The sequence below is a fragment of the Strix uralensis genome, chromosome 19 (genome assembly GCF_047716275.1).
Source record: "Strix uralensis isolate ZFMK-TIS-50842 chromosome 19, bStrUra1, whole genome shotgun sequence".
NCBI lineage: Eukaryota > Metazoa > Chordata > Aves > Strigiformes > Strigidae > Strix > Strix uralensis.
Genome location: NC_133990.1, coordinates 13,570,381 through 13,585,808, shown reverse-complemented (window position 1 = coordinate 13,585,808; position 15,428 = coordinate 13,570,381). Strand labels below are relative to the sequence as shown.

The 15,428-nt window shown below is 37.7% G+C and overlaps 1 protein-coding gene across 1 annotated transcript in view; it reads left to right on the top strand.

The window, feature by feature from the left end:
* PRKCA (protein kinase C alpha) overlaps window positions 1-15,428 on the top strand; it is a 160,545-nt gene that overhangs the window by 132,369 nt on the left and 12,748 nt on the right. Inside the window, exons 9-15 of the mRNA XM_074889307.1 lie at window positions 795-938; window positions 1,702-1,875; window positions 4,717-4,808; window positions 6,407-6,469; window positions 7,000-7,138; window positions 13,276-13,356; window positions 14,801-14,908. Coding sequence (XP_074745408.1) covers window positions 795-938; window positions 1,702-1,875; window positions 4,717-4,808; window positions 6,407-6,469; window positions 7,000-7,138; window positions 13,276-13,356; window positions 14,801-14,908 — 801 coding nt within the window. The remainder of the gene's footprint in view (window positions 1-794; window positions 939-1,701; window positions 1,876-4,716; window positions 4,809-6,406; window positions 6,470-6,999; window positions 7,139-13,275; window positions 13,357-14,800; window positions 14,909-15,428) is intronic.

Here is a 15,428-nt window from a genome sequence, read left to right as displayed (position 1 = left end):
GTGAGTCTTACTTTTTTCTCTTCTATTAACTTTGAGATTTGAAATGCAACTTACTTGAGCAATTACATGGTGTTTCATATCAAATACTGAGACTATTGCAACCTTCTGCAAACCAGACTGTCTTGCCAAGGCCGAGCCTTTGTATGTAATATTTCCCTTCCTCCCTCTTCCAGATCAACATTTGATTGAAAATCAGAGTTGATTGTATGGCTAGTTTGAAAGTGGCCATGTTCATCTGCATTAATTCTCATGTGTTGTGGGGTTTTTTTTAATGTAGGTTATTTTTCTTAATGCATGTCAAAGATTTCCTAACTTTTGCTATGCAGTGACTTTAACAATTATATTTTAAAAGAGAATGTATTGAAGAGACTGTTTATGTCCTAAAATACCCTAATAGATTATAGCATGATATTTTTGAAAAGCATTTTTTGTATTTCAAAACAAAAACACCAGATAAGCCTGCTTTTGTCATGAAAATAAGTGATTTTTTTCTTTGGTTACAGTTTTTGCTTTGGTTTTGCTCTTCTAACCAGATGAGCATATCTGCTTTTATCTGGTTGTACATGAACACAGTTTTGCACTTTAATTCACTCAATAATGCCAGAAGTATTGTTGGAATGAGTCTTCAGAGTTGCGTCTGAGCAAATTCTGTTATGCAGCCTTTCTCTTGGGAATGCCACCTCAGATATGGTCATCTCCAATTCTAACCTTCACCCAGTGATCCATGCTGCCAAGAAAACGGGCTACTCTTACTTTCCTATTTTTGTGTGTGTATGTGTGTGTATGTTCTTCAGAAAGCCAAACTTGGGCCAGCTGGTAACAAAGTCATTACTCCAACAGAAGACAAGAACTCAAGTGTGCCATCCAACAATCTGGACAGGGTGAAGCTGACAGATTTCAACTTTCTCATGGTTCTTGGAAAGGGGAGCTTCGGGAAGGTAGGATTTCCTGATAACTATTGCGATCACATTATTTTTTTTCTTTTTTTTTTTCCTTGAGAAAGAATGAATGAATAATTCTCTAAGAGGCAAAATCCAGAGGCAAAAGGATGTGCATTTTTGAGGGAGGATTTCTGAACGTGGAGTAGGGTGGTTCCTAAGGACTAGCAGGCTTCAGTCATGAATGGCAGTTTTCTCGAAAAAATAAAAATTAAAAAACCCCCTCAGACTGTTGGGCAGGGTGTAAGAAACAGTTGCTGGCTTTTAGATCCTCACTTCTTGGCAGTTTCAAGGAAATTAAGTCTACTTTTCTGGCTTTACTACCTAGGTCACTCTGCCAGTTCTGGAAGTCACCAACATTGGTAAGGCTGAATATTGGGGAAAAACCAGGAATAGTATATATATATATTTGAAATCTGTTAGTCTAAAGAAAGGACTGCTATTTTTCTGTCTGTTCGAACAACCACTTATGTGATAAAGTGCCCTTTACTGAAGAAGTCCCCTGGGACTTAACATTTTATCAGCCCTTTGGCAATGTGCCTGTGATTAACCAGAGGGTTTTGGCACAGGCTTTGTCTGAAATGGCTGGTACAGCTCATTGCAGTGGGTAAGCAATGATGATATTTTTGGACTTTTGATCAAGTTAGTCTATAGCAATAAAAGGAAAAGCTGGATTGCCATCTATACAAATCTTCGGGCATATGAGTCACCTTCCCTCCTTGGCAGGTTGGAAGCTTTTCACCCTGTTGTTTCTCTTGTGCAGGTGATGCTGGCAGACAGGAAGGGGACAGAGGAGCTCTATGCAATCAAAATACTGAAAAAAGATGTGGTCATTCAGGATGATGATGTTGAATGTACAATGGTTGAAAAACGAGTCCTGGCATTGCAAGATAAACCACCGTTCCTGACACAGCTTCACTCTTGTTTTCAAACAGTTGTACGTGAGCTGTCTTTCTTGCCACCCTGATGTTTTCCATACTATATGATCATGGATTTTATCAGTTCAACAACATTTATTATCATCCAACCTATATATCACAGCTTCTGTGCATAGAAAATGGTGAAGAGAGAGATATCCTGTGTAATTACCCCTGTATTTTAAATATAAAACCTAGGTTTAACGATTTTTCTTCATACAGTAATTCAAGCAGACCAGTGTGACAATTCATAAATTTAATAATGTGTGCTTTGCTAAGTGAGAGCCTTAAGCCCAGTTTCCCAAAGGTTCCTAAATGCTTTTAAGGATCTGAGGATAGTACTTGAAAAGTCTTAATGACTGTTATTATATCGTGAGGTGATTAGTCATGAACGAATTTTGATGGATTTAATTCAGTTTCTGGTGCCCCTGGCACAGAGGAAAACGTTGGGTTTTTTTTTTCTTCCTTCCTTATAAATATATGAAGCGGACATTTCCCTATCACATTGCAAAACATCTCCCAGGGACAGATTGCAGGATGGATCTGCCCATCCAGCAGCACCGTACCGGATTGTTGGGTGACATGGAAACTGCGTGGTAGACAGCTGGTGCTCAACGTGCTTTTGGTTTTCAGAGTGGGCGTGGACACCCTGACACTAGTGAGCTGGCTCCAAATGTTCCAAGCTGGGTAGAGGTCTTTATTCACAAGAAATCAAGGCTCTTGTCTCATCTTGTAGCCATCGCATGACAATGGCCTTGAACTAGTGCCTCATGGCTGGGTTGTCACTTAGTGGGGTGATGAAAGGACATATGTTGTTTTTTCACTTGACTATTCTCTATCTTTTACCTCTTACATTGTTGATGGTTTTTAATCTAAAAACAAACAAACCACAGGCAGTTAGTTTGAAGTAATAACATTGTAATATAACACAAACAAGCCACGTCATCCTGTCACCATTTCATAGCATAATTGTCTGTGTTGTTAGAGAAATTTTCAAACTCTGTTTAATGTCTGCAAATCTCTGAGCAGAAAATGCCTGAATGCAACAGATTTGCAGACATAATTAATCACAATAAAATGTGAATCTGGGCACTATTGCACTTGGTAGTTGTTGCTTTCTATAATATTTTGCCTGCCTCTACTGATAATATGAAGATTGTTGTAATAAGGGAGGTCCTAGTGAGAAAGTCTTCTATCTCCCTCTAATTCTTTATCTTTTTGTAACTTCATTAGTAGAGAAAAAGCTTAGTGTCATCAGTAAATGAAAAAGCACTTTGTATAATCTTATCTTTATTTTGAGCAACTGTGTTTTAAATGTCAAATCTTAAAAGTACAAATGTCTAGTGTTTTCTGGCTAAGGGGAATGGTGGAAAAAAGTTGGGGTTTTTAGTATTTACAGTACTTTGTTTTATCATGTACAAGAGCAATGGAGCTACATAAAGGCCTAGATAAATCATTAACACCTTTGCCTAATTTACTTCATGTTTTCCAAAATCTTGAGTAGCTTGCACTTGGTGCTATGAAATATTATGGAGGATTAATATTAGCTACAAAAATGAGAAATTGTATATGAAGGAGAAGAAAAAGCATAAACTGTGTGTGACCATAGGAAAAATTGATAATTTCTGGTTAGTGCTTTTAGATGCAGGCTTCTGTTGCCATGGATTTTACAGAAGGACAATTCATACAAAAATCTAAATTTTATAAGTCTGATCTGGCCAATTAAACATTTTGCCCATGGCTTGTCTGTTGGACCCAGCTTAGGAAATCACAGTTTTAAAATTTATGTTAATGTTCTGAAATCTTAGTTACTGGATGGTTGGAGACTTTCAATCAATGCTGAAGGAAAAAGGTTGAACTAGAGCATCTTAGTAAATGAGTCTCTTTCCCATCAGAATATTAGATCAGAACTTTTCTACAAATACTTCAGGATAATGATTCTGTCCAAAATATCTAAAGGAAAATCAGAAGAAGCCAAAAATATGTCCTCCATAATTGGGAGGAAGACTATTAATGCATCCTGTATGCTGTCTGGATCATGTTAGGTGGTCAGAATCATCCACCCTAAATCAAAGATGTTTGTAGAGTGTAAACAATGTATTCTTACTGAAGTCACTTGGACGAGCTCAGTTTTAGTCCTCTGAAAACTGGGGGACAGACCTACTGTTTTAAGTCTTACTGAAGATCACTGGGTGTGAAAATACTGCTTAAGTGCACTCCAATATGTTATGGTCATATTTGGTTTGAGATACCTGGATATGACCTTTGAAAGTCCTCACTGTGCAAGAACAATCTCCCTCCAAAATACCTGTTGCCATCTTCCTTTCACTGAAACATGTGCCTACGAGGAATTAATTTAGTGTCACTTGTAATGGTTGCAGATACTTTTGTAAACCCTACAAGTACTTTTCTTCTTGTCTCTTTTTAATAATAAAAAAAAATATATTTTTAACACCTCCCATCTTCCAAAGGAAAAGTAATTAGGAAGGATCAGAAATGGCCTCAAAGCAAGAATTTTCAACCATCTTTAATATTTTTTTTTTACATTTATTTTTAGAGAGACAGATTTTTCAGACAGAACTATATGTGAATAATTATGGGAACCATTGTAGACAAATAATATATAAAAGCGTGTCACTAAAATTGGCAAATCTAGACAGATCTCATCAGTCATTTACTCTTGCAGATTTTACAAAACATTCCACTTCTATTTCCTGATCTATCAATTTTGCCAGAATGTACAACCAGTCCTAATAATCTTAAAAGCTTTATAATAACATATTAGTGACTTTTTTGCTGATCAATGCATATCTAATATTTTCTATAATGTATTTATGTGCATCTTTAATACTTTATTCTAGGACCGTCTGTATTTTGTTATGGAGTATGTGAACGGTGGTGATCTCATGTATCACATTCAGCAAGTAGGAAAATTTAAGGAGCCACAAGCAGTGTGAGTGTTCATGTTTATATATTTAAATCAGGTCATCATCTTCATTTTGCACCGTGAAAAGATTAGGTTTCTTCTTCTTCCCAGATTCAGTATGAAGTCTAGGCTGGCCTTTTTTGATTGTGTTTCTTAAGGCCCAAAAGCTGAAGTTTAACATAAAAATGTTGTTTGCACACATAGAGCAAAGGCCTTTTTGTTCAAAAATACAGCAGGAACAAAGGCATGCAATGCCTGCTTTAAAAGTGACAAGAATTTAAACAAGGCAACAGGAAATTAAAGATGTTACTTGGTATTCTGGTGTTGTTTTTAAAAGTGAATAAAAAAAAAAGGTGAGTAGAACATTTCAGTCTGAATTAATGTTACAGGAAGAGGGAATACAAATAGACCTAGCATTGCAACATAAATTATGGTTTATACAAGATAAATTCAATGTATAGCTTACAAGAATTTATGTGATCCTACTTTTTATAGAAGTTTTATTTGTGAGGAGTTAATAAATGATTAGAAGTTGTTTATATACATGATCCTTTTTAGGTAATTGTACATCTGGCATATCGGTGAGCAACTGATAATGATATTCAAATGTGAATAGACCCATCAGTACCATTTTAGTCATGCTTAGAACATCCCATCATCATTTATTAGTGTTTCATAAATCATTTACCAATGAAACTTTAAAATCAAGTGTGACCAACTGTTTTAAGAATTCAGCTAAAATAATTTCTCATTTCAATTTAAATAATCAGGGCTTGTTTAAATGAGAGGCCTTCTAAATATAAGTATTTGAGATATAGAACAAAATTTCAGCAACTTGCTGAATAAAAACTAGATGGTGTCAGTTCATCCTTGACTCCCAGCTAATGTAACTTGCCAACACCCGTTGTGAACTATGGTGTTTTATGACAGCTTACGCCTGTGGAGCATCTTCCAATGCTTGTGTTCACAAACACCTCTGATCAAGTGTTTCGGAGCTAAGCTTTCTTTCCCTTGTGCTAGCCTAAAAATTAATCTAATCTTTAAATAATCCTTTTGCATATAATTTGCACAGTTCCAGAGCAACTGGCTTCACACATCCATCAATATTATATATCCTTTAACTACATTCAGCAATTATATTTTATATGGTAATCATTTTAATTAGCTTTATGTAATTAATCCATTAACAGCCTGTATAAAGGAATACTATTTCTGCAAATTATTTCATGCCATGTGAATTTCAATGTAAATTGAGCTGCATCCTGAATTCAGCGTTGATGTGTGATTAGAGATAATGACCTTTGCAGACACTCAGATCGGTGCAGTAAAATGCTGTGCTCCAGCTGCAGCATTTTTTGTGGTCTAAGGAGGGATTTTCTTTTTTTTTTTTAAATTCTGCATATTTTTATCATCAAATACTGGAAACATATCTCTTAAAGTTAAATTGAAGTGTCTTTTATATCATCTGCCTGTAATATATACTTTTATACTTTAATATACACACTATATATTATATACTTTATATGCTATTACACTATCATTCTTTACCATAATGCATTTCCAAAATATTTTGTCAGAAGGAAATCATGAGGCAATAAGAAATCTGTTGGGCTTTTTTCATACAGGTTCTATGCAGCTGAGATCTCAGTTGGGCTATTCTTTCTCCATAACAGAGGGATTATTTATAGGTGAGTATAATCTGACATAAGTAATTTCTCAACTATTTTTAAAACGCTGAAAGGAACAGTTTCTTTAATGTTTCAGTGCATTTTTAAAACATTTTCTAGAAATAATCACTGTAGTGTTCTTTTTGTTGTGTTGGTGCTGATGTGATGGAAACCAAAGCCACTGCTTTACCTGAGCTTTTCTGACATCTGTGCTCTGCCCAACTCAACTGAAAACTCTTGAAAATGTAAAATATTATCTTGTGCATTCCTGTGTGATGTTTAATAGTTTTACACATTCAGAAGTCTCAGTGTGAGCATGTTTGTGGTCGTACACGTATCTCTTCATTAATTGTCCAGTTTCAGGGCTTGTGGTCGTTCTCATGTCTCCACAGTGAGGTGCTCAGCTCTGTCTGTAGACGGCCGTGCATGTGCAGCCCTGTCCCCTCTGCCCCCCAAATAGCTGCACGTAGTCCTCACCTAGACTCAGAAGTAGATAAGTCGGCCCTAGTTGATCCTAAACATTAACATTAAATTACTGTGATTCTTCATAGAGATCTGAAATTAGATAATGTGATGTTGGATTCAGAAGGACACATTAAAATTGCTGATTTTGGAATGTGCAAAGAACATATGTTAGATGGAGTAACAACCAGGACCTTCTGTGGCACTCCAGACTACATTGCACCAGAGGTAAATATTTACCGTTTCAAGAACCTTTTAGTCTCTGAAATTAAAATTGTCACTACACACATCTCACACCACCAAGTTTTGATAGCTGTAACTCTGGATACTCTGTGGATGGTACCATTTATACTTCTGCAGATATATTGAATAGCTTTGTGAATTAATACAATATTACCAATAAGACTTCACTATTCTAAAAAATATCTAGTTGATTGAAAACCTAACTTTTTATGAGATCAGTGCTTCAGATTTTGTTCATACTAGCAAAAGACTAAAAAATCTGGATCACCACCTTGTGATTTTAAATTTGTAGCCTGGAAATGTTATTATACTAAACTTTGTGCTTCAGTCTGTGAAGTTATAGAGAGTTCATGGACGTTGTTGATGAGGTCAGCGAACATTTTATTGGGAGCAAACATAGCTTCTTCAATGTATTTCTTCATAAGTCACACAGCGGACAAAATACATGCATTTAAAGGATTGTTTGGCATTTTCAGGAAATCACAAACCACTCACTGATTCTTGGGAAGGGACACATGAGGTCTTGAAGCTTTTTGTTGACTTCCTGCAAAGCTAATTTAGTCTTTTCCAGGCCACGTCTTGCAAATGGTACACAGGTATCAAGTGTTACTGCTCTTGATCTCAGGAAAGCTCCAGTCACTGAAAGCCTGAACAAAGCTGTAAGATCAGGGCTTGAATGGAGTTGACATAATAAATCCAGAATTTGCCTTGAGTTTTCTGTGACTTGGCAATACCTGTGCTGCATTCAAGCCACCGAAAATCACATTCAAACATGAACCTAACTGCAGTGGGTCTAAAATGAAAATCTGGTCATGAGAAGCACAGTTCTGCTTTAAAGTACTGTGCTAAATATGAGCTTTGAGTTAAGATTGTTAGTCTGGATATGATTTGTATTTCAATAGTTTAGGTATAAAACATTAAAAATAAGCACATGTGTTGATTTGGAAATGATTCAAATATATGAATATTAAAATCTGGTATTTGTGCATACTGAGCTTTCAAGAGTCTTGATTTGTTTGGCTGCAGATTCAATGCAAGAGGCTGTATCCTGATCCAAGATACTCAGTTTTTCACTGAGTGCTGGGCAAGAGGCAGCTCTGGCTGGAACATTTCTGGCTGTAATTGAATGTTTATTGGAATATGGGAGATTTATACATGGACAACTAAATTAGTGTCTAAGGTGAATTTTGTCATCTCTGTGAAATTGGAATGAAAAATAGTTTGGTTTTTTCCAGTTGCTAATTCATGCTTTTCAGAGTGAAATATTGTGTATTATAAAGCCCTGTTTTTTCGCAAATTGCTGTTGCTTGCAGCAGGGTATCAGAACCACCAGAGCAGTATTTCATTTTTCTCCTGTCAAAACATAAATGAAGCCAATATTACAAATTTAAGTGTCCTTTCTGTGGCAATAGTCTTGTGCCAGTTAATACCAAAGAACATGTTGTCAGTGCCAAAATGCTCAATATGGGTCAGTGTGGGAATGATTTATTTTACTTTATTTGGAAATTTCATATAAAGAAATAAACCTTTTACCAAAACATTCAGTAACTGTGAGGAAATTAGTCTTTCTGTTATCTTACAAACAGATTTTTTTTTTTTAGTTGGCTGATTTTCTTTCATTTCTGAAGACATTATTGTGACTGACAAATTGCTAACTAGGTCTGTGGTAAACTTCAAAGTAAGGTTCATGTTTTGCTTGCAGGAGCATTTCAGCATGTTTCCATGGGCTAAAAGTTATAAATTTATAATAGATTATAATGAGGATGCATTTGCACAGTACCATTCCCTGCTGAGTGGAGATAAATGAGCTAAATCTAAATAAACTGTTGAAGGCATCTAGAGTAGAGTAGTCCTGTGAGTGTGTTGCACTCAAACATAGAATTAGCTCTTTTCATCAGTATTTGGGAACTAATGTGACTATAGTGGGGTCTGAAGGAGCCCACGCTGCCTCTACAAGAAGCACCCACAGACAGTTCAGAGATAACGTGGCTGGAAGGACCATACAGGGACATCTCAGCTGGCTTCACACGTACTGTCTCCAGACAGAATATGGTTCTGCACTCAGCAAAGTGGACTTCACACTTCAGTGTACTCTAAAATAATGCTTTCCTCTTTTCATGATTGGGAAAGTTGGCATTTGTTATTACTTAGGTGTATAATGCCCTGGAATTAATACTCATTTTCTTATCCTGTGCAGTTTGAGAAATGTGCAGAGGTGAAACTGGTAGAATCCCAGGTTTGACCACTTCTGTGAGGCAGAAAGTGGTTATCTAGTGAAGAATATTTGTTGATGGGCTGAACTTAAATATTTATGGTCAGAGTGGTAAAATAGCTGTGAAATCAATTAATACTTTGTATTTCCTTGACCAATCAAGAGAGACAGAAGGAGATGGATGTCAAGAGGATTAGCAGGAAGGGATTCTGCCTGTACAGCCTGCTGCCTGTGGTGCAGTGCTGGACCCACCATCAGCATCCCTGCAACAGCTAGAGCACAGATTTTGAATTTCAGAATGATTTAAATTAGAAACTCTGTTTCCCTTCTCCTCCATCTAATAGCCCCAAAACCTTAAATTCTAATCTTGCATTTGCCAGGCCTGTGGGAGGTTAGCAGGTATTACAGAGGTTTGGAAAGTGTACAATTGACTGTTTCTTGTGCTAGTAATATTTATTTCTTTTAATAACTGAGTTTTAACTTTTCCAGTAGGCATAAGATATGTTCACAAAAGACGTTCTCTCTTGCCTCTGGGATGTAAACTTTTCATCCCAACTGGCTTACCAGCTGCAAGCTGCAATGATCTAAACATTCCTACAAATTGCTGGTATTAATCTCTGTGTCCTGCTCTTAACCGTGCATTCCTTGGAGGCAAAATGAAAAAAAAAAAAAAACCAATCAACATTCCTCTGCCAATTTGGTTTGATGAGAGAAATTCCTTGTGAGCTCTTCCTGAGCTCTCAAATCCATGGCACCTGAAAAGGCAGAGCTCTTAAAATACAGTAATAGTTAGGTAAAATGGGACATCTGAAGTTCAAAAGGAGATGAAAAAGGCAATCATTTAAATTTATGATGGAGAAGGAGGGGAAGGGAAGGGTCCTCTGAACTTTCCACTCCTCCCTGGCCAGTAGAAAGCAGGAATCATAGCTGGAGGAGGGTATGGGTCTTCATTTCTAGGCCCATGAATTTCTTCACTGCTCTGTGGGTCTGCTCTGCACACTGCAGTGGGACAGGAGGTCATGTTAATATACCCCTATTTGTTCTAAAAGATACCGAATTTTGTACATGCAGATAGGATTATTTTGGCAGCTGCTGCAAGGCAGCCAGTGATGGCTTTGAGTGCAGCAGCTGGTAGGTAATACGTGGTGATTTCTAGATGAGGAGGAGGGAACTACTGAAAATACGACATTTAGAACTTGCTGACTTTGTAGCAATGCATGTTTGACTGTATATTGAAAACTCATCTGCTTCCTCCCACATGTAATTCCTTCCTTGAAGTGAGCGTTCTTTCCTCTCGTTTACATTTTCCAATTAGTGCTTTGAATAGCTCCCAATATTATGAGTATAAAAGCCGGTTTCCGTGCATGACACAGAGGTTGGTAAATGAACGTGGCAGATTGCTTTTCTGTGTTTCACTTGTATCATATCCTAACCAGGATTAAGCTGGTGATTCAGATTGGGTGTATTTAATTAGGATTAAAGGAAAAAAACTTCCTGTGTACAGCAGCAGACATGGACAGTACCACCTTCTGCTACATTGCCATAGGTTCAATGAAAAATGTGGTTTCATTGCATTTGCAGTGGGACTGCTCTGCAGTGGGACCTTTCCAGTCCTAATGGAATTTGATGTCCATATTTATTTCTCAAATCCCACTCTCATCATGCAGCTGGTTCAGGCAAGGGAAGGGTGTGCCAGCTCAGAGGGGGCACTGGTCCGTTCAGCAGATGCTTCTGCTGATGTTGACATGTGGCATCAAATAGGACAAACGTTTTAGTGACTCTGACCATATATTAGGTTAAATGTAGGAGCTTTTTTCATGTTAATTCTGTCTCTCTTGATGATTCTGCTTGATATTCTCTCACAAAGGCAGATTTACTTGGGGCAGATTACATTTGCTGATGAGAATGCTATTTAGAGAATGACCCAATCTTGACTCACCTCTTGCTGGATAAACAAACAGCGTCATTGAGTCCATCCCTGTACATCTTTCATTTTATGACATTGCATTGCCGTATTTAAAAGATTTTCTCTCCTCAGTAATCCCATCAGACTCTTTCACAATAGGAAGAGAAGTAGACTGTGGCCTCCTGGACAGACCTAACTCCCAGGTTGGGAACTATGGTGGTGTAGCAGCATTTTCTTTCTCAGTGCTATGGATCCGTCTTTTTCTCATTTGCTAATTGAAACAAACTGTTTCTACCAAAACCACTTACATGAAGCACACTTATTGTACAAAATGTTCTGCCCTTTTATAAACTAATGACCTTCTGAAAAATATCCCTTTTTTTTTTCTGATACAATACTGTTTTCCATAAGGCAAGGAGAGATTGTCAGAGAAGGGTTGAGGGTGAAATGTTTTATCATTTTCTGTGTGTAAAGGCCAGTATTTTTTCTGGATAAAATTTTGAAAGTGTTTAGTCTTTCAAGAAGCAATATTGATTCCAGCGGACCTCTGGGAACTTACTGGTGATAGAAATTAAACGAAGAGTAACCAAGTATGTCAACCAGTATAATATGAAATGAATGTCCCAAATATAATTTTTAAAGCCCACATTACTGCTAAAAGACAACTAATAAAGATTGCGTTTATGTAGGGCATTCCAGCTGAGAATCTTGTTATTACTTATGGTTGTGTAATATATTTCAAGGTGCAATTGATTTTGAAATGTTTTGCTTAGAAACATTGCAGCAATTTTTAATTCATGTGCTGCTGTTATCCCAGAAAAAAAACATATTCACATAGAGGCTATAATTTTACTTAGTAGCCAGGCAGTCCTGCTTTATTGAACTCGTGACTCACTCTTTTCTTGAGAAACTACAAAACTTATCAGTTCAACTTCTCTTTCAGAAAACTAAAAAAATCTCATGTATGTGATGTGTACTTGTCTTAGCAATTTGTTTCGCAAAGAATAAAAATGCATGCAAACAGGAAAATAAATGCAAGCCCATCTGGAGTAATGACTGCCTCAGTCCTCTGCTTATTCTAGTGGAGCAGTGACGTTGGGGTTGGAGGCTCTGATACTGCCTTCCCCAATGTGGATGGACCGTGGCTGGGACATCCTGCATCCCTTCACGATTCACAATATCCCTTCAAAGTTATTTAGAAGGAGATCTGGGAGAACATCTGCACCTCAGAACTCCTCTATAGCATGACCACATGCATCTCTTAAATAAATTAACACTGATCTCTGAAGAGGCCTCGATTAAAGAAAATGACGCACGAGGGAACCTGCGTGCCATTGGCACATGCAGCCTTTCATTGTGTCAGAACTCAATTTGTGCTGCTGTGTGAGTCAGATGTGAACCCAGAGGATGAAAATACTTGGCATTTCCATTAGGCTGAACAGCAGAAACCGCTTTATTTTTTGATGTAGCTGGTATCTAGCTTCATGGTAAGAGTATCTTAATCATGCAACTTGGGAAAATGTAACTGAGCTTTTCAGGGGTTTGCTCTTTTCTTAAAGTTTTATTCCTTTTACAGCAGAATAAAAATATAAATATTGAAAAGAAAAGAAAGGCTTAATTATTGATAATCTTTAAGTTAAGTGAGTCTCATGATTTCAGGCTTTGACACAAATGGATAAATAACATTTTTGCCTTGTCTTCTGCGTTGTACTGCTGTACTTCCTCCTTTGCCTTCAGATGCACATCCCAGGATCTCCTAAGAGCTGCATTTTCCAAGATACCAGAGTACCAAAAGATGCGGGTGGGTTTAGACTAACGTTTGCAAAACAGTCTAACTCCCACTGAAACCAATGAGTAGCTAGAGTGAGGATTACGGGGTTGGCTTTCTGGGCTCTTTCAAGGAAATATGTTCATCTCTGCATGTCACTATTTATCTAATATGTCACAAGACTGGGTGTTAGTTAACATAGGGATTTTTTCTTTGTTTTTTTTGTGATTATACAGATTATTGCTTACCAACCCTATGGGAAGTCTGTGGATTGGTGGGCATATGGAGTGCTGCTCTATGAGATGTTAGCTGGCCAGGTAAGAGTCACCCTCTCATGCTCTCTGTGAGCTCCTCCTGCCTCTCCAGTGCTGCTCTCTTTCAAGGCTCCCCAAAGGGTTAGACCATCAGAGGACAAGCCTGCGGCCTTTCATACTGATATTATCTCCTTGTACTCTTGACTGACTCAACAAAGAATGTGTTTAGGCTTTAAGCTCTTTATATTGCACCCACATAATCAGGCACTGCCATTGAATATGGCTTCTTTGTACTGTAATAATGTTATAAATAACCATCTTCAAAATTGAATGGGAGACACTTGAGCAGGAAAATGCATGTCAAATGGAAGAAATATCATTTAGTAGCTTGAAACCACAGGGAAACATAATAAAAGTGTGTATATGCTCTGCATTGCAGTTAAGTCACAAGAACACAGTTTTTGTACTGTATGTCCTAGGGGTAAAGTATGGGTCTCACCACTTGAAATATGCTAAATTACAGACCCCTTATTCTGCACAGTTAATGAGATGCTGCTCTCTGAGTCACTCGAGTAGAAAAACAACACTGTACCACAGTAAATGGTAGATAACTACCAACTTTAAGGAATTCTATTAGTCTTGAGTTGGAAGAGATTTCTGCAATTGGCTTTCAATGAGTGTTAGCAAAAGGTATGCATTTCCTAAGCTTAAAACATACATTTTTAACAAATGGCTTTAATAGTTTCTCTACTAAATTCCACTTGACATTTCAAAAGTTTTTAAAGTGGAGCAATTGCAGTTGTTAACATTTACAGTCTGCATTGCAAATATTAGGCATCTGAATGCTTTTGAGAAAATGAGATTTGCCATTAGCTGAGTCCTACACAGTGCCCGTATCCTGGGGACGCACCCACAGGCACTTTCCTCATCACCTATATTTAAAAATAAAATGCAGCCCTTTCTTGTGATAGTCTCCCCTTTACAGAAGCAGAGTCTACAGCCATGTCTTGTAAAATAAACTGGAGTTTAACTGGCATTAAGTGAGGAATGGTTATACCTCAGCACAAGGTAATTGAAAGTTACAGTCTCCAAACTTCACCCTTTAAAGTATTTTGGCTGTCTGGTGCACAGTAGCTTTAAAAACTGATCATGGAGATAATCCTGCACACATTTCATTAACCTGGCTGCCATGCTGAGTGCAGAAATTAATTTGTCTCCTTGATTTCTACCTGAGCCCAATAAACACTAAACTTCTGGGTCAGAAGATACCCAAGCTGCAGATGGCTGGGAGTTTGGTGTGTATTCCTGGGCAAGGACCACTGCTCTTATATACTGATCTCTTTGGGCATCTATGATTGACTGGAGGCAGGTTGCTGGGCTGGATGCACCTTTGCCCTGAGCCTGTGTGGCCATAGTATTGTCATGTCATTTCATAAAAAGTGGAGAATTTAAAAAAAAAAACAAAAAAACAAAACCCAGTAACTTACCTGTGATTTATTTTCAACAGCCTCCATTTGATGGAGAAGATGAAGATGAACTTTTCCAGTCCATAATGGAGCATAATGTTTCCTATCCAAAATCACTGTCCAAAGAAGCTGTCTCCATCTGCAAGGGGGTGAGATAGATGCTTCTTTATCATTAAGTTCTTTTTTGGCAATCCTTGTGAATAACTAAATTTGTCTGGCTTTGATATGGTACTGTAGTATTTTTAAGTGGAACTTCTGTCAGGCAGTGCTAAGCTATATTGTCATGAAGTGCTCATGGCTTGGTGTCACTGCTAAGTATTCAGCTCTTCCCGCTGTGCCTGCTTGTTTTATGGTAAGAACAAATGTCAGAATCAGTAGCTGCCAAATCCCAAGCAGGATTTATAAACAGGAAGGTGGTGTGAAACATCTCCACCCACCTTGCCTCTCAGTCCTCAGCAGCCCAACCTCAGTTTTGCAGGGTGAGGAGATTTCTCAGCTTGGATGGACACCAGGTACTCCAGCAAGTCCTCGGTGCAGGATGCCTAATGCCAGCAGCAGGACAAAAGAGTTAATAAGAGTCATTTTTAAATGTAGGTAAAGATGAACTTATGTGAAGACCTTTAGCGTAAATGCAAGGAAGCTGTGGGAAAATCCTGACCCAGTGGTAAC